The sequence below is a fragment of the Musca vetustissima genome, unplaced genomic scaffold (assembly GCF_032173495.1).
Source record: "Musca vetustissima isolate MV318-11 ecotype Yass unplaced genomic scaffold, APGP_CSIRO_Mvet_v1 utg7326, whole genome shotgun sequence".
Taxonomy (NCBI): domain Eukaryota; kingdom Metazoa; phylum Arthropoda; class Insecta; order Diptera; family Muscidae; genus Musca; species Musca vetustissima.
Genome location: NW_026874135.1, coordinates 115143 through 128009, shown reverse-complemented (window position 1 = coordinate 128009; position 12867 = coordinate 115143). Strand labels below are relative to the sequence as shown.

Here is a 12867-nt window from a genome sequence, read left to right as displayed (position 1 = left end):
AATTTATCCACTGGGTTCACAGTAAAGACCAAGAAAATCACACAATCCGCCAAACAAACCTAATTTTAAAGAATTGGTAATGATTTTTTTTCCATTTTTCACTAATTTTCACATAATTATCACCCTTTATTTTAATTGCTGCATGTCAGGAGTAGGGGTGACGGGTTGGGACCACACCCAGAGAGGCGACCAAGCTAGTCGGAGCCCATATGGACATGACCCCCCTACTACAGCGCATGTAACAGTGTTACACATATATATGGCAATGGCTCAATTAGAGGAAAGATGTGGAATAGATAGAAATATAAATTTGATAGATTTTCATTCATGTTTTTTTAATTTTCATTTTGAGGATTCGAAAATATTTCATTTTCAAAATAAAAATAATTTGATGATAATTTGTTTGTTTGTTTACATTTTTCTGTCAAATGAGTTGACACTAGTAGAACTTACAACAACAAATTTCCATGTGGTTGTTGTATCGTTTTTTGTACAACAACACTTGCTGTTACCTTCTATTATTATACCATGGGAGCAAAGGAACTATATATGGAAAAACGAAAAAAAAGAATGATGAAAGAGAGATTCAAAAGAACTATGTAGGAGTCGGAATTATATGTAGCAAAAGAACTATTTGGAGCAAGGAACTGTATGGAGTAAAGGAATTATATGGAGCAAAGGTACTATACGGTTGTACAATGAGAGGGAAGCCTCCAAGACTCCAGTCTTCATAAAATTCGCTTGTTAATCGTCGTTCTGCCAAGACTCAAGCGACGTCGTACGCAAACGTTCGCCAACAAATGGTCTGTTCCAGTACTTTTTTAATAGTAAAGCTAGTAAAAGGGAAACATTTCAAAATAAGTCTCAGAGTACAAAATAATTTGAAAAGTTCGGGAACGCAAATCTAGTAAATATGCCAAAATTAGATAGCAATTCTTCAAAATCAACATACTCGGCCAAATTTCTCGAGTAAAAAGTTTACAAAGAGAAAGCCATTTGTTTTGTGCTCTCTTAAATTTGATTCAATGTTTTACCAGTTTTATGGATTCAGGAACGTTTTTCGAGTAAAAATTTATAATTAGTAGATTCTTTTAGGTTCTGGAACGGAGCTAAAATAAAAACGACGACTAAAAAAATTGAAAACGTTCCAACGTGCTAACGAATGGGAGGAGAAGACAAAATGGCCGATAAAGATGAACTCGAAAGTTTACGAATGAGGTGGGATGGAGACTAAATGGAAACCGTGTTGTTTACGAATGAGGTTTAGGAAAATTATGATTAGGGATAAGTAAATCGACTTTCGATTAATCGAATTAATCGACTTTTTGTATTGAAAAGTCTAATGCCATGTTCTGACGGTCATCCGAACAACGTAGTTCGCTCTCAGAATTACGTACATGAATTAACCCGTTCATACAACACTATTCATAATTCATGTCATCAGAGTTTTTAATTTCAAACTTTTTGTTTCTAGTTTTACACCACAAATATAACATATTTTAGTGAATTACATAGGGATCTAAATAGAAAAAATAATTCTCTTTCTCCTGAATATAGTATGAATCCATATCTATTTACTTTTCATTCATGTTTTCCATTTTTTCTGAAAATGTTGTTGTTTTTAATACATTTTTATATTTTCTCAGTTCAAATATCACATACTGTCACATATACAAATTTGGAGAATTTTTTGTTTGACTTGCACCATATTTGTTTCTTGTTTTGTACGCTAATTAGAACCAAGGGAAAAGAAATGCATATTGCATTATGTAGAAAACAAAATTTACATCCTGCTGCATATATAAAAACTCTACAATTTTTTACTTTTCATTCATGGTTTTCAATTTTACTGAAAAAGTTTGAAAATTTCATAAATATTTTCAAACTGTCAAAATTAATTTATTTTCGATAAATACTCTCAATTGTTAGGGATGGGACAAATTTATTGGTTATTCAGAGAGTGATTCGAATTGAACAACGTACAAAAGTCGGTGTTCGCTCAGACAATTTTGTATGGGGAACTAAGTAATTACTTCATAATTAAGGGTAGAACAACGAATGAGAGAGCGAACAACGCTCGTCTGTACATGGCATAATGCCATGTACAGACGAGCGTTGTTCCCTCTCTCATTCGTGGTTCGACCCTTAATTATGAAGTAATTACATAGTTCCCCATACAAAATTGTCTGAGCGAACACCGACTTTTGTACGTTGTTCAATTCGAATCACTCTCTGAATAACCAAGAAATTTGTCCCATCCCTAACAATTGAGAGTATTTATCGAAAATAAATTAATTTTGACAGCCTGAAAATATTTATAAAATTTTCAAACTTTGTAGGGTAGATTGGGTAGATCCGGAACGATAACTAGATCATTGGAACTATTCCGAGAAAGGAACGATCAGAACTGGTTCCAGCTCTTTAATTAATTTAATTAATATAGTTCGTTGCGTGGGACTGACTGCATCACCAATTTTCTTTTAATTGAGTTAAAATAAAAAAATTTAAATAAAAAGGAAAAATTGTCCGTGACCTCCCGACCACAACAACCGGCACTTTAGATATGAAGCGTAAATGCTGTGGTACCAAAAATTGCTGCCCGCTACTGTCAGAGTTGCATTAACACCGATTAGTATCGATGTGTATTAATCGGATATGCAACTCTGCGATAATTATAGGGATTGCTAGGTCGTAGATAGAAAAAGATGATAAACAGCAGGAAAAAAAGGAAAAAAAGAAAAGCCCGAAAAAGAGGGAAAATTCGGCGTCGTCCCCTGCAGTATAAAAGGACCCCAAAGGGAAAAATGCGCTCTCATTTGAACAGTGGTGCGATACGACAGTTTTTCAGAAAATAAAGCAAACTCGAATATAAGTTTTATTAAATAAAGGCCTAAATCTGCCTTAACTGATTTTTATTTATGTTGTGGGCGTTAAAAACAGAGCGTAAGTGTAAAGTCATTGTGTAGTGTGTGATTGTGTCGACTTATGTTGTTTTTTGTGCGTTTTTTTTTTGTTTCCAGTGTACCGCCAATTAACCAAAAATCTGAGGCTTCAACTGACCTCCCCAACAAACATAAAACGGAGAGGTCAGTTTTTATTTTTATCGGCCATAAAAAAAACCGCTACCGCAACAGCCACCAACTTATTCAAGGCCACAATCGCTGCCATTGCATCGGCCGCACATAATCGTCACTAAAACAGCCACCAAATTGTCCCCAGCCACAATAGGCACGGCAACAACAGCAAGCGCCAAACTACCGGGTTCTGCCTTATCCCGAGGAAGACGTCGGCTGTAGGTGTGCTGGAATAAAAGAAAACAGAAAGGTTACCAATTATTATTATTTTGGATTAATCCAGGTAACGAAAATATTACTTACCAATTCCATATGTAAAATTGGCATCGCCGCCATAAAAATCAAAGCAACCAAAAATCTGAAAAGAAAGAAAAGAGAAAAAATATATTATTTACAAAACAAAATATAAAAAAAGGCATAACCAAAACTAAAGAAAAATGAAGAATATAAAAATTTTGAAAATCAATTAAAATTAAAAATATTAAAAAAATACTATATACTATTTAAACTCTTAGGTTAAGTTGTGTTGTCCATAAGTGTTTATTAAATAATGATTCTAAATATCTATATGTAAGAAGCATTAACTAGGTTTTTTCTTAAGATATAGTGATTATAGGGTTGCCCCAATTTATGTAGGTTGTTTTGTTCTTAGTGTGGACGAATTAATATGTCCAATAAAAACCTACTAAGCGAGCTCATTTAGGAAGGTATAGCAATTTTAATATTTAGGAAAAAAGCCTATATTGGCATTGCGTGATATCCACATAAAGAAAGGGTAAAAATCCAATGTTTAATGAATCACAAAATTTATAGAGAATAGTTAATGTTTCATTCTTATCGTGTTTTATCTATTAAGGAAATTATGTCAATAAACTGTTTTTAATTTGTTTGTTAAAAAATAATATGATGTTCTGATTGTTTTTGTGAGAGAGGAGAGTTAGGATATTGTAATGAGGTGAGTGTATGTGGAATTCGGGGCCCTTAAAATGTTGCTATTTTTAATAGGATCTGAGGGTCAAGGTAGGGTGGGCAAGTGTGGGAGTAAAACCACCAATCTCCCTTGTTTCAGGTGTACCAGGTGTTTGTGTTGTATAGTTTTGTCTTTATTTATGTTTGTCGGAATCAAAATTTAATTGTTCGTCCTCTAGGACTATTGGTGTCTGGGATGGAACCGCCCTGATTATTGGCTCCTGAGCTAGCGGCCGCAGATACACCATAGTGCCGAAGTAGATGGCACGTAACAAGTTCCTTTTTCTGATCCAGTTCTTTATTTGAAATATTTGAAGCCAAGGAACTATGTGGAGCAAAGGAACTATAAAGAGCAAAGGAACTATAAAGAGCAAAGGAGCTGTAAGGAGTAAAGGAACTATATGGATCAAAGGAACTATTGGAAGCAAAGGAACTATAAAGAGCAAAGGAACCATGGTATAATAATTACAAGGTAGGGCACAGCTACCAACTGATTACATTTTTTTCTCAAGGTGGCTTGTTCCATCAAATCAAAATACATATTTTGTGTATGTGTGTGTATTGTTTTGAATACAATGTCAAATAAATTCAAAATAAATTGAAATATATTCAAATTTAATAAAATGAAAATAAAGTTTTTAACACGTTCTTCTGGAAGTAATTACTTTGTTATGGATGAAACACCCATTTTATGGTTTTCCCTATTGGATTTTGGGAAGAAATCATAACCTTTCATTCATTTTTCGCGTTTTTAGTTTTGTGTTGAAAAAATGTCAAATAAACACAAACACTTGGTGTGTATATTTATTTTTGGCAGAAGAGGCCGCACGTGCATAGTTGCTTTTTTGTTATTCACCCCATGAAAGGAACTGTATAGAGTAAAGGAGCTATAAAGAGCAAAGGACTGTATGGAATAAAGGAACTATATGTGGAGCAAAGGAACTACATTAAGGAACTAGTTCATTTCTAATAAAGGAACGAGAAAGATCGATCTGCTACGTGAACTAGATTGCCCCGCTTGTTTATGCTAGGGATAAGTAAATCGAATTTGGACTAATCGATTTATCGACTTTTGTGTATTGAAAAGTCCATGATTCCAAGATCTATTAATAAGGTCACCAACAAGATCTATTAATAAGGTCACCAATAAGGTCGTTTCCACGACAGAGGGGCCTACGATCCGAAACGACCCGAGTCTTACTCGGTCAACGTCTGTCACCTCAGCCCATTGTGTAAAAGCAATAGGGCTGCTACAACAACAACATTAATAAGGTCACCAAGATAGCAATCGAAATCGGAAAACAGCTGTTTTTTTTTCAAGTCTAATGTCAAAAATTTCGACTTTGTTTACGTTTTCATAATGGAAGTCAATTCACAATAATGCATTTTGACAGCAAACTTGAGAGGTATCGATAATCAGCTGGTCTCCCTTGGTGACCTTATTTATAGGCCATGGTCACCAAGATAGCAATCGAAATCGGAAAACAGCTGTTTTTTTCTCAAGTCTAATGTCAAAAATTTCGACTTTGTTTACGTTTTCATAATGGAAGTCAATTCACAATAATGCATTTTGACAGCAAACTTGAGAGGTATCGATAATCAGCTGGTCTCCCTTGGTGACCTTATTTATAGGCCATGGAAGAGTCCAAGATCTATTAATAAGGTCACCAAGATAGCAATCGAAATCGGAAAACAGCTGTTTTTTCTCAAGTCTAATGTCAAAAATTTCGACTTTGTTTACGTTTTCATAATGGAAGTCAATTCACAATAATGCATTTTGACAGCAAACTTGAGAGGTATCGATAATCAGCTGGTCTCCCTTGGTGACCTTATTTATAGGCCATGGAAGAGTCCAAGATCTATTAATAAGGTCACCAAGATAGCAATCGAAATCGGAAAACAGCTGTTTTTTCTCAAGTCTAATGTCAAAAATTTCGACTTTGTTTACGTTTTCATAATGGAAGTCAATTCACAATAATGCATTTTGACAGCAAACTTGAGAGGTATCGATAATCAGCTGGTCTCCCTTGGTGACCTTATTTATAGGCCATGCATGATTCATTAAACTGGACGTGTCAGAAACAATCGTTATCGACAATTTTGGATTAAAATCCCCCAAGCTGTCAATTTTTTTACGTTTTCACACAATTAAGTCAATAGTCTGTTCCCGTACTGCAAGAATCTACTAGATTTTATTATTTTCTTCGATAACATAAAAGAAATTTCGTTATCGTAGTAAAAAGTAGTAGATTCTTGCAGTACGGGAACAGACCAAATTATACCATGTTTGGTTATTTTTTTCCGATATCATAATGGAAAATTATCCTAATTAATGACTTTTTTAAAATAAATAATACAGTGTATTTTTATTATTAGATTTTTAACATTCAATAATAATTATTAAAAGTGTAAAGAATCATTCAAAATTATTCATCGTTGCTGCTGTCAACAAGCTCCGTTAATGCCACGATTTGATCATTGAAATACTGATATAGAACTGTAACGGCGATTGAAAATAGCATCAGCACCTCGATCTAAAAATAAATAAAAGTTATAAATTTATAAATAAAAGTGTTAAATTTATTTAAAAAAAAAATATAAAATCATTAATTTTGAAAGTTGGTTTGTCTAACTTACTATAATAAAATTCCATATTTTAAAGTTCACTACATTGAACAGCTTTAATTTGATATTTTCCCTTAACACTCGTTTGATGTTTTTCAAAATATCAACCTTTTCTTCTGACAACGAGTTTTTGAGTTCGAGCACATTATTAATCTGCTTACAAAAATGATTTTTCTGAAAATAGAATGAAAGTAAATAATATAAAAAAACACCTATATTATTATGCTAAATCGAGATAATTAGAAAAAATGTGTTTTATTAAAATAATTTAAAACAACAAATGCTTTTATGTAGTTTTAATCTAACAAAAAACAATTTTGATCGAAATTATTAAAGTATTGATTGAAAACTTCCCCCAAAAATTATGAAACCCGTGAAATATGTATGTTTTTGTAAACTAAGCTAACTAACAGCTGACAAATCAAGGCTATATCATTCAAATACTGGTATAAACTGCTAGGGCTTTGTATTATGTACTCCTATGCTAAATCGAGGTAATTTCAAATACAACCCTGCTTTTGCTCAAAGTACGCTACGAAATATATTACAATTCAAAATATTTGTCTAACAAAAATATGGAAGCTGGTGAAAATGTTTTTTCTTAGTCTATAATGAACATTGCAATACTCTAAAAAAAAACAAAGTTGTTTTCGATTTTCTGACCTAAAAGTAAGTTTACATTTAACCGGATTTCGTTAACCAAGTGGGTTTCAATTGTCAATTCCTTTGCATATATGTCAAATAAATCCTCATAAAGTAGGTTAACCCGGTGAAAAGTTCTAATGTAAATCCGGTTTAATGGGAGTAATTTCTATTAAAATTAAAGATATTGATTGAAAAATTGCTACAGAAATCATGGAAACAGTGGAATGTGTATGTATATGTAAATAAATAATAGCAGGCAAATCAACTTTATTTCATTTTATACTAATCTAAACAGTAAGGACTTTATATCTTGATTTATAAATCGAGTCGATTTAGAAGGCATGGTCTAAACGCGCCTTATCTCGATTTGCTCGAAATCCTATGCTAAATCGAGAAATTACAATTCTAAATATTATATTTACCTATCAAAAAATAGAAGCTGGTGAAAGATTGATTTTTTATTTATAATGAATATTACTATAATCTAAAACAACAGATTTTTTATGCTTTTTAATCTAATTTGTCATTTTCATTGTATATATGTCAAATAAATCCTCATAAAGAACGTTAAGCCGGTAAAAAGGATTTATTTGACATATATCCAAAGGAATTGACAATTGAATCCCACTGGATTGACGAATCCGGTTAAATGTAAACGTAGTATAATGTAAATTCCGTTTAAGTATATGCTAAAGTAATTATTAAACGGCATATACATTAGAACTTTTTACCGGGTTAACCTACTTTATGAGGATTTATTTGACATATATGCAAAGGAATTGACAATAGAAACCCGCTGGGTTAACGAAATCCGGTTAAATTTAAACGTACTATTAGCTCTACAAAGTTTATAGAATTTATTTTATCAACAGCTTATGAGAACATTGTTACTCTGCCAACATTATTTAATTGGTTAAAAAAATTGTCCAATATTTTATAGATGAATTTGTTATGCTTTTTTAACCTAATGGGAGCAATTCTTTTCAAAATTGAAAAATTGCCACAAATATTATGAAACCGGTGAAATGTATATATATATAGTAAACAAATAACAGGTGACAAATCAACATTATATATTTTTAATACTAGTCTATATAGCTAGGATTTGGTACATCGATTAATCATATACAACATCGAGATAGTTTCAAATACAGCCCTGCTTTTCCACCAAAAAAATAATAATTTCTTTAAAAGTATGCCTCAAAACACTAAATAAATAAAAAAAAAATATTCCAAAATTGTTCCTAATTTATATTTGATTGAAAAATTGCCACAGAAATTCTGAAACCTGTGAAATGTGTACAGTGGCTCCATCGCATAATCGGACAAAAGGTTTTCTAATATAAATGTTTTTTGAACTTTAAAAATAAATTTAAATGGCTCCAAAAGGGAAACAATCCAGTGTGGAAATCAGGCAATTAATAGTTAAATTGAATTATGAAGGTAAAACAGTAAGAGAAATTGTCGAATTGGTAGGAATGTGTAAATCTACTGTCCACGACATTATAAAGACGTTCCGTGATGAGTTCAGATTGACCAATAAAAGCAGAGAAGGTCAAGGGAAGATATTAAATAAGCGAGAAGAGCGTTCGATATTAAAAGAAATAAAACAATATTCATTTAAAACCGCAAAAGAACTTAAAATAAATTTAAAAACTCGCACTGGAAAAGATGTGTGCCTAAATACTGTTCGCAATACATTACATAAATATGGTTATTATGGGAGAGTTGCAAGAAAAAAGCCATTTATAAGTCTTAAAAATAAAAACAGTAGAATAAAATATGCCAAGGAGTATTTACTAAAACCAGAAGATTTTTGGAAGCAGGTAATTTGATGATAGATCATCTTAAAATACATTTCTATTAATAGATTTCATTATATTAGGGTTCTGTTTACTGACGAAAGCATATTTAATTTGCATGGACCAGATGGAAAGATGTATGTGTGGCGTAAGCCAAATGCTGAATTTAATCATAAGAATACAAAAGCCACTGTTAAGCACGGAGGAGGTTCTGTTATGGTTTGGGGCTGCATGTCGAGTGCGGGAGTAGGCAATTTGCATTTTATTGATGGTAAAGTGGACAAATTTGTCTACCTCAACATTTTAAAACAAAATGTATAGCGAACAACTTTGCCTTTTATCAAGACAACGATCCCAAGCACACATCAGGTGTTGCAAAGCTTTGGTTGATCCATAACTGCCCCAAACTTATACAAACACCTGCATAGAGCCCAGATCTTAACGTTATTGAGCATCTTTGGGAAAAATTAGCTAGGAGAGTATATGGAACAAAATTTAACTCCTTAGTACAGCTTTAGGAGGCTTTACTGGAATTGTGGAACTCCACAGAGTTATGCCAGAATTTGGTCAAATCAATACCGAATCGTTTACAGGCCGTTCTGGACAACAAAGGATATGCAACTAAATATTAATTTCTCGATTTTTTTTGCATTTTTTATCATTAATACTTTGCTTTGTCCGATTTTGCGTTGAACACAATCATTTGAGTTAATTTTGTTCTTCTGACGAAATTTACTGTTATCACTTGGAAAGTTGTTGTTTTTTTGTATTGTTCAGAAATATAAGTAAGTAATGTGTAAATAAAAGCGAAAAAAACTACACATTTACACAATTTTTTGAAATGTATAGCATTATTATATCTGACAACCACTTGTCCGATTAATCGATGGAGCCACTGTATGTATGTATACGTAAACAAATGACAACTGAATAGCAATTTTATATCATTTTAATGTTGGTCTAAACAGAAAGGAATTGATTCTTTTTAAAAGGCATAGTCTGAACGCGCCTTAAATCGAGATCATTTCCAATGAATCGAGATAATTTCAAAACAACCCCGCTTTTACTCTAGAAAATAATCACTTCTCCTAAAACTGTGCTACAAAATGCCAAAAAATTAAAATATTTGCCTAACAAAAGTATAACAGCTGATGAAAAATTTATTTTTTCATTTGCAATTTACTATAATACATTAAAACTACACATGTTTTTATGCATTTTTGACCTAATGAAAACCAATTCTTATCAATTATGAAAATATTGATTGAAAGATTGCCACAGAAGATATGAAATCACTGAAATTTTTATGTACACAAATAACAGCTGACAACAGCTTGGATTTGGTACCTCGATTTAGAATCGCGCCTTTAGGGCGTATTTCTGAATTTCATTAATTGAGTCGATTTAAAATCGTAGTACGTTTTCATTATACCGGATTTCGTTAACCCAGTGGGTTTATAAGTAGCCAATTCCATTGTATATATGCCAAATAAATCCTCATAAAGTCGGTTAACGCCATAAAAAGTTCTAATGTAAATACAGTTCAAATATATTTTAGCAGTTTTAAATTAAAAAAAAAGTATTAATACTTTGCCGCGTAATGTTAACTAATGCCCACCTCGCATTATACTTACCATTTTCTTAAAACTTAACAGCGTCATCGACAATAGAAAATAATCCAAAAATATACAAACAAATACGAGTGAATTAGCAGCATAGAAGACACGACGATTGCGATCGGTAAAAATGGGATGCCATTGTTTTTCGAAATATAATTTTGTATAAATTCCATAGAGTAGGCAATTATAATTGAGGCCGTTCAAAACCAATAATTGTCTTTGTAGGATTTTATTAGTGGAACTCAAATAGTTGGCAATGGCTTTAATTCCATCTGCAACATTACGATAAGCCTCGACAGGAGTGGCTTCAGGTTTCTCCTCTATATCACATTTGTTGATAATTTCATTATTTACATCGATCGATGTGAAAATTTCACTTGGTGTAGTATTATCTTTTAAATCTTCTTTTAAGACAGGATTTATAATTTCAACAATTACATGTTTCTCCTCTTTTTCGGAATTTTTCATTATCAGCTGATCTTTAAATTCCGAAAGTTTTCTTCTAAGCAACCACAATTTTAAGGTGTGCATTCTCAAAGCACCAGCCACCATAAAATGTGGTATAAATAATGACATGGCAATCAGGATATGATCCATCGGTGGCAATTCAAATTTCATTTCTATGGCAATATACAAACCAAATCCAAAAGCCACCAAGAGATTTGAGAAGAACATTAGGTATGTTAATAATTCATCACGAATATCCCTTTTCTTAGACACATTTAGTGGGCCACTGTGGGTTTCCGCCAATATCTCAACTAAGCCATTAAATACTTTTGTCAAGAACTTCCATTCAATTATGCAAAAAATGAAAGTTTTCAACCCCAACCATATTTGAAAATTTAGTAGATTTTTTAAAAATGGTGATAAGTCCAATGTGATTTTCATCAATGCCGATTCTTCGAAGTGATGTTCAAAGGATATCAAATAAATGACAAGGAGGCAAACAAAATATATCACACTCCATATGGACACGCGATAACGTTGACTCTTAACTTCCAAGGTACGAATTTGATAGCCCGTCAATGGCAAATAGCCAGTGGTTATGCGTAATATCCGTTGATAGTTCATTTTTGAAATGTTGATTTGAAACTGATTTCAAACTTCAATGAATTTCGAACAAATAAAATAAATGGCTCGATTAAAGTGGAAAGATCAAAATCAGCGTTTGTGTGTAATGGCCCATAACAGTTGACGTTAAATAATTAATGGGAATTCAACATTAGAATTTGGGCAATTGAAATGATTTATTTCATTGGATTTTGTTAATAAAAAATAACTTCTAAGTATTCCCAAGATGAAAAATGGTCGCCAATTAATGATACTAATTATTTTCTATAATAAGTACATGCTAAACTAATTATTAGCCATTCAAAGTTTATACAATTTTTATCACCAGTATTAAACGGATATAAATTTGATTTGTCAGCTGTTATTTGTTTAAGAATACATACACATGTCACTGCTTTCATAATTTCGGTGGCAATTTTTCTATCAATATTTTCATAATTTGAATAGGAATTGCTCCCAATTAGGTCAAAAAATGCCAAAAAAATTCTTTTTATACCCTTCACCACACTGTGGTACAGGGTATTATGTCTTTGTGCATATGATTGTACAGGCAAAAATAATCGAGATAGACCCATGGTTCCTTTTGAGAATATGCATAGAATCACTTTCTGAGTCGATTTATGCATGTCCGTCCGTCTGTCCATGTTAAATTGTAAACAAAGTACAGGTCGCATTTATGATCCGCATTGGATGAAATTTGGCACAGCTCATTGGTTTGGCCCAGGGACGAACCCTATTGAAATTGGGAAAAATCGGTTCAGATTTAGATATATAGCTCCCATATATATTTTCGTCCGATTTAAGGTAAATGGTGTACCAATGTCCCTATATACGATTTGCACGAAATTTGGTACAGCGTAATGAATAAGGTCTAGAAGGATGTGGCACAGTTTCGTGAAAATCGGTTCAGATTTATATATAGTTCCCATATATATTTTCATTAGATTTTAAGTAATTGGTGCACCAATTCGAATGATCTGAAAATCATTCGATTTACAGGAAATTTGTCATAGCGTACTGAATTAAGGCTAGAATGACTTGTGCTAAGTTTCGTGAAAATCG

General features: G+C 32.4%; 1 protein-coding gene across 1 annotated transcript; it reads right to left on the bottom strand.

Moving 5' to 3' along the window:
• Window positions 1-6469: 6469 nt before the first annotated feature.
• On the bottom strand, window positions 6470-11805 carry LOC133331117 (uncharacterized). Its single transcript, XM_061539526.1, has 3 exons — window positions 10750-11805; window positions 6681-6842; window positions 6470-6577 (listed from the first exon to the last, which is right to left on the bottom strand). The coding sequence occupies exons 1-3, from the start codon at window positions 11803-11805 to the stop codon at window positions 6470-6472; spliced, it is 1326 nt and encodes a 441-aa protein (XP_061395510.1).
• Between the last annotated feature and the right edge of the window lie 1062 nt (window positions 11806-12867).

Excerpts from the sequence above, each read along its gene's own strand:
- LOC133331117 (XM_061539526.1), bottom strand. The coding sequence starts at position 11,805 with ATGAACTATCAACGGATATTACGCATAACCACTGGCTATTTGCCATTG. Across the intron at positions 6,843-10,749 it reads TGTTAAGTTTTAAGAAAATG|AAAAATCATTTTTGTAAGCA; the intron begins GTAAGTATAATG and ends TTCTATTTTCAG. Across the intron at positions 6,578-6,680 it reads AAATATGGAATTTTATTATA|ATCGAGGTGCTGATGCTATT; the intron begins GTAAGTTAGACA and ends ATTTATTTTTAG.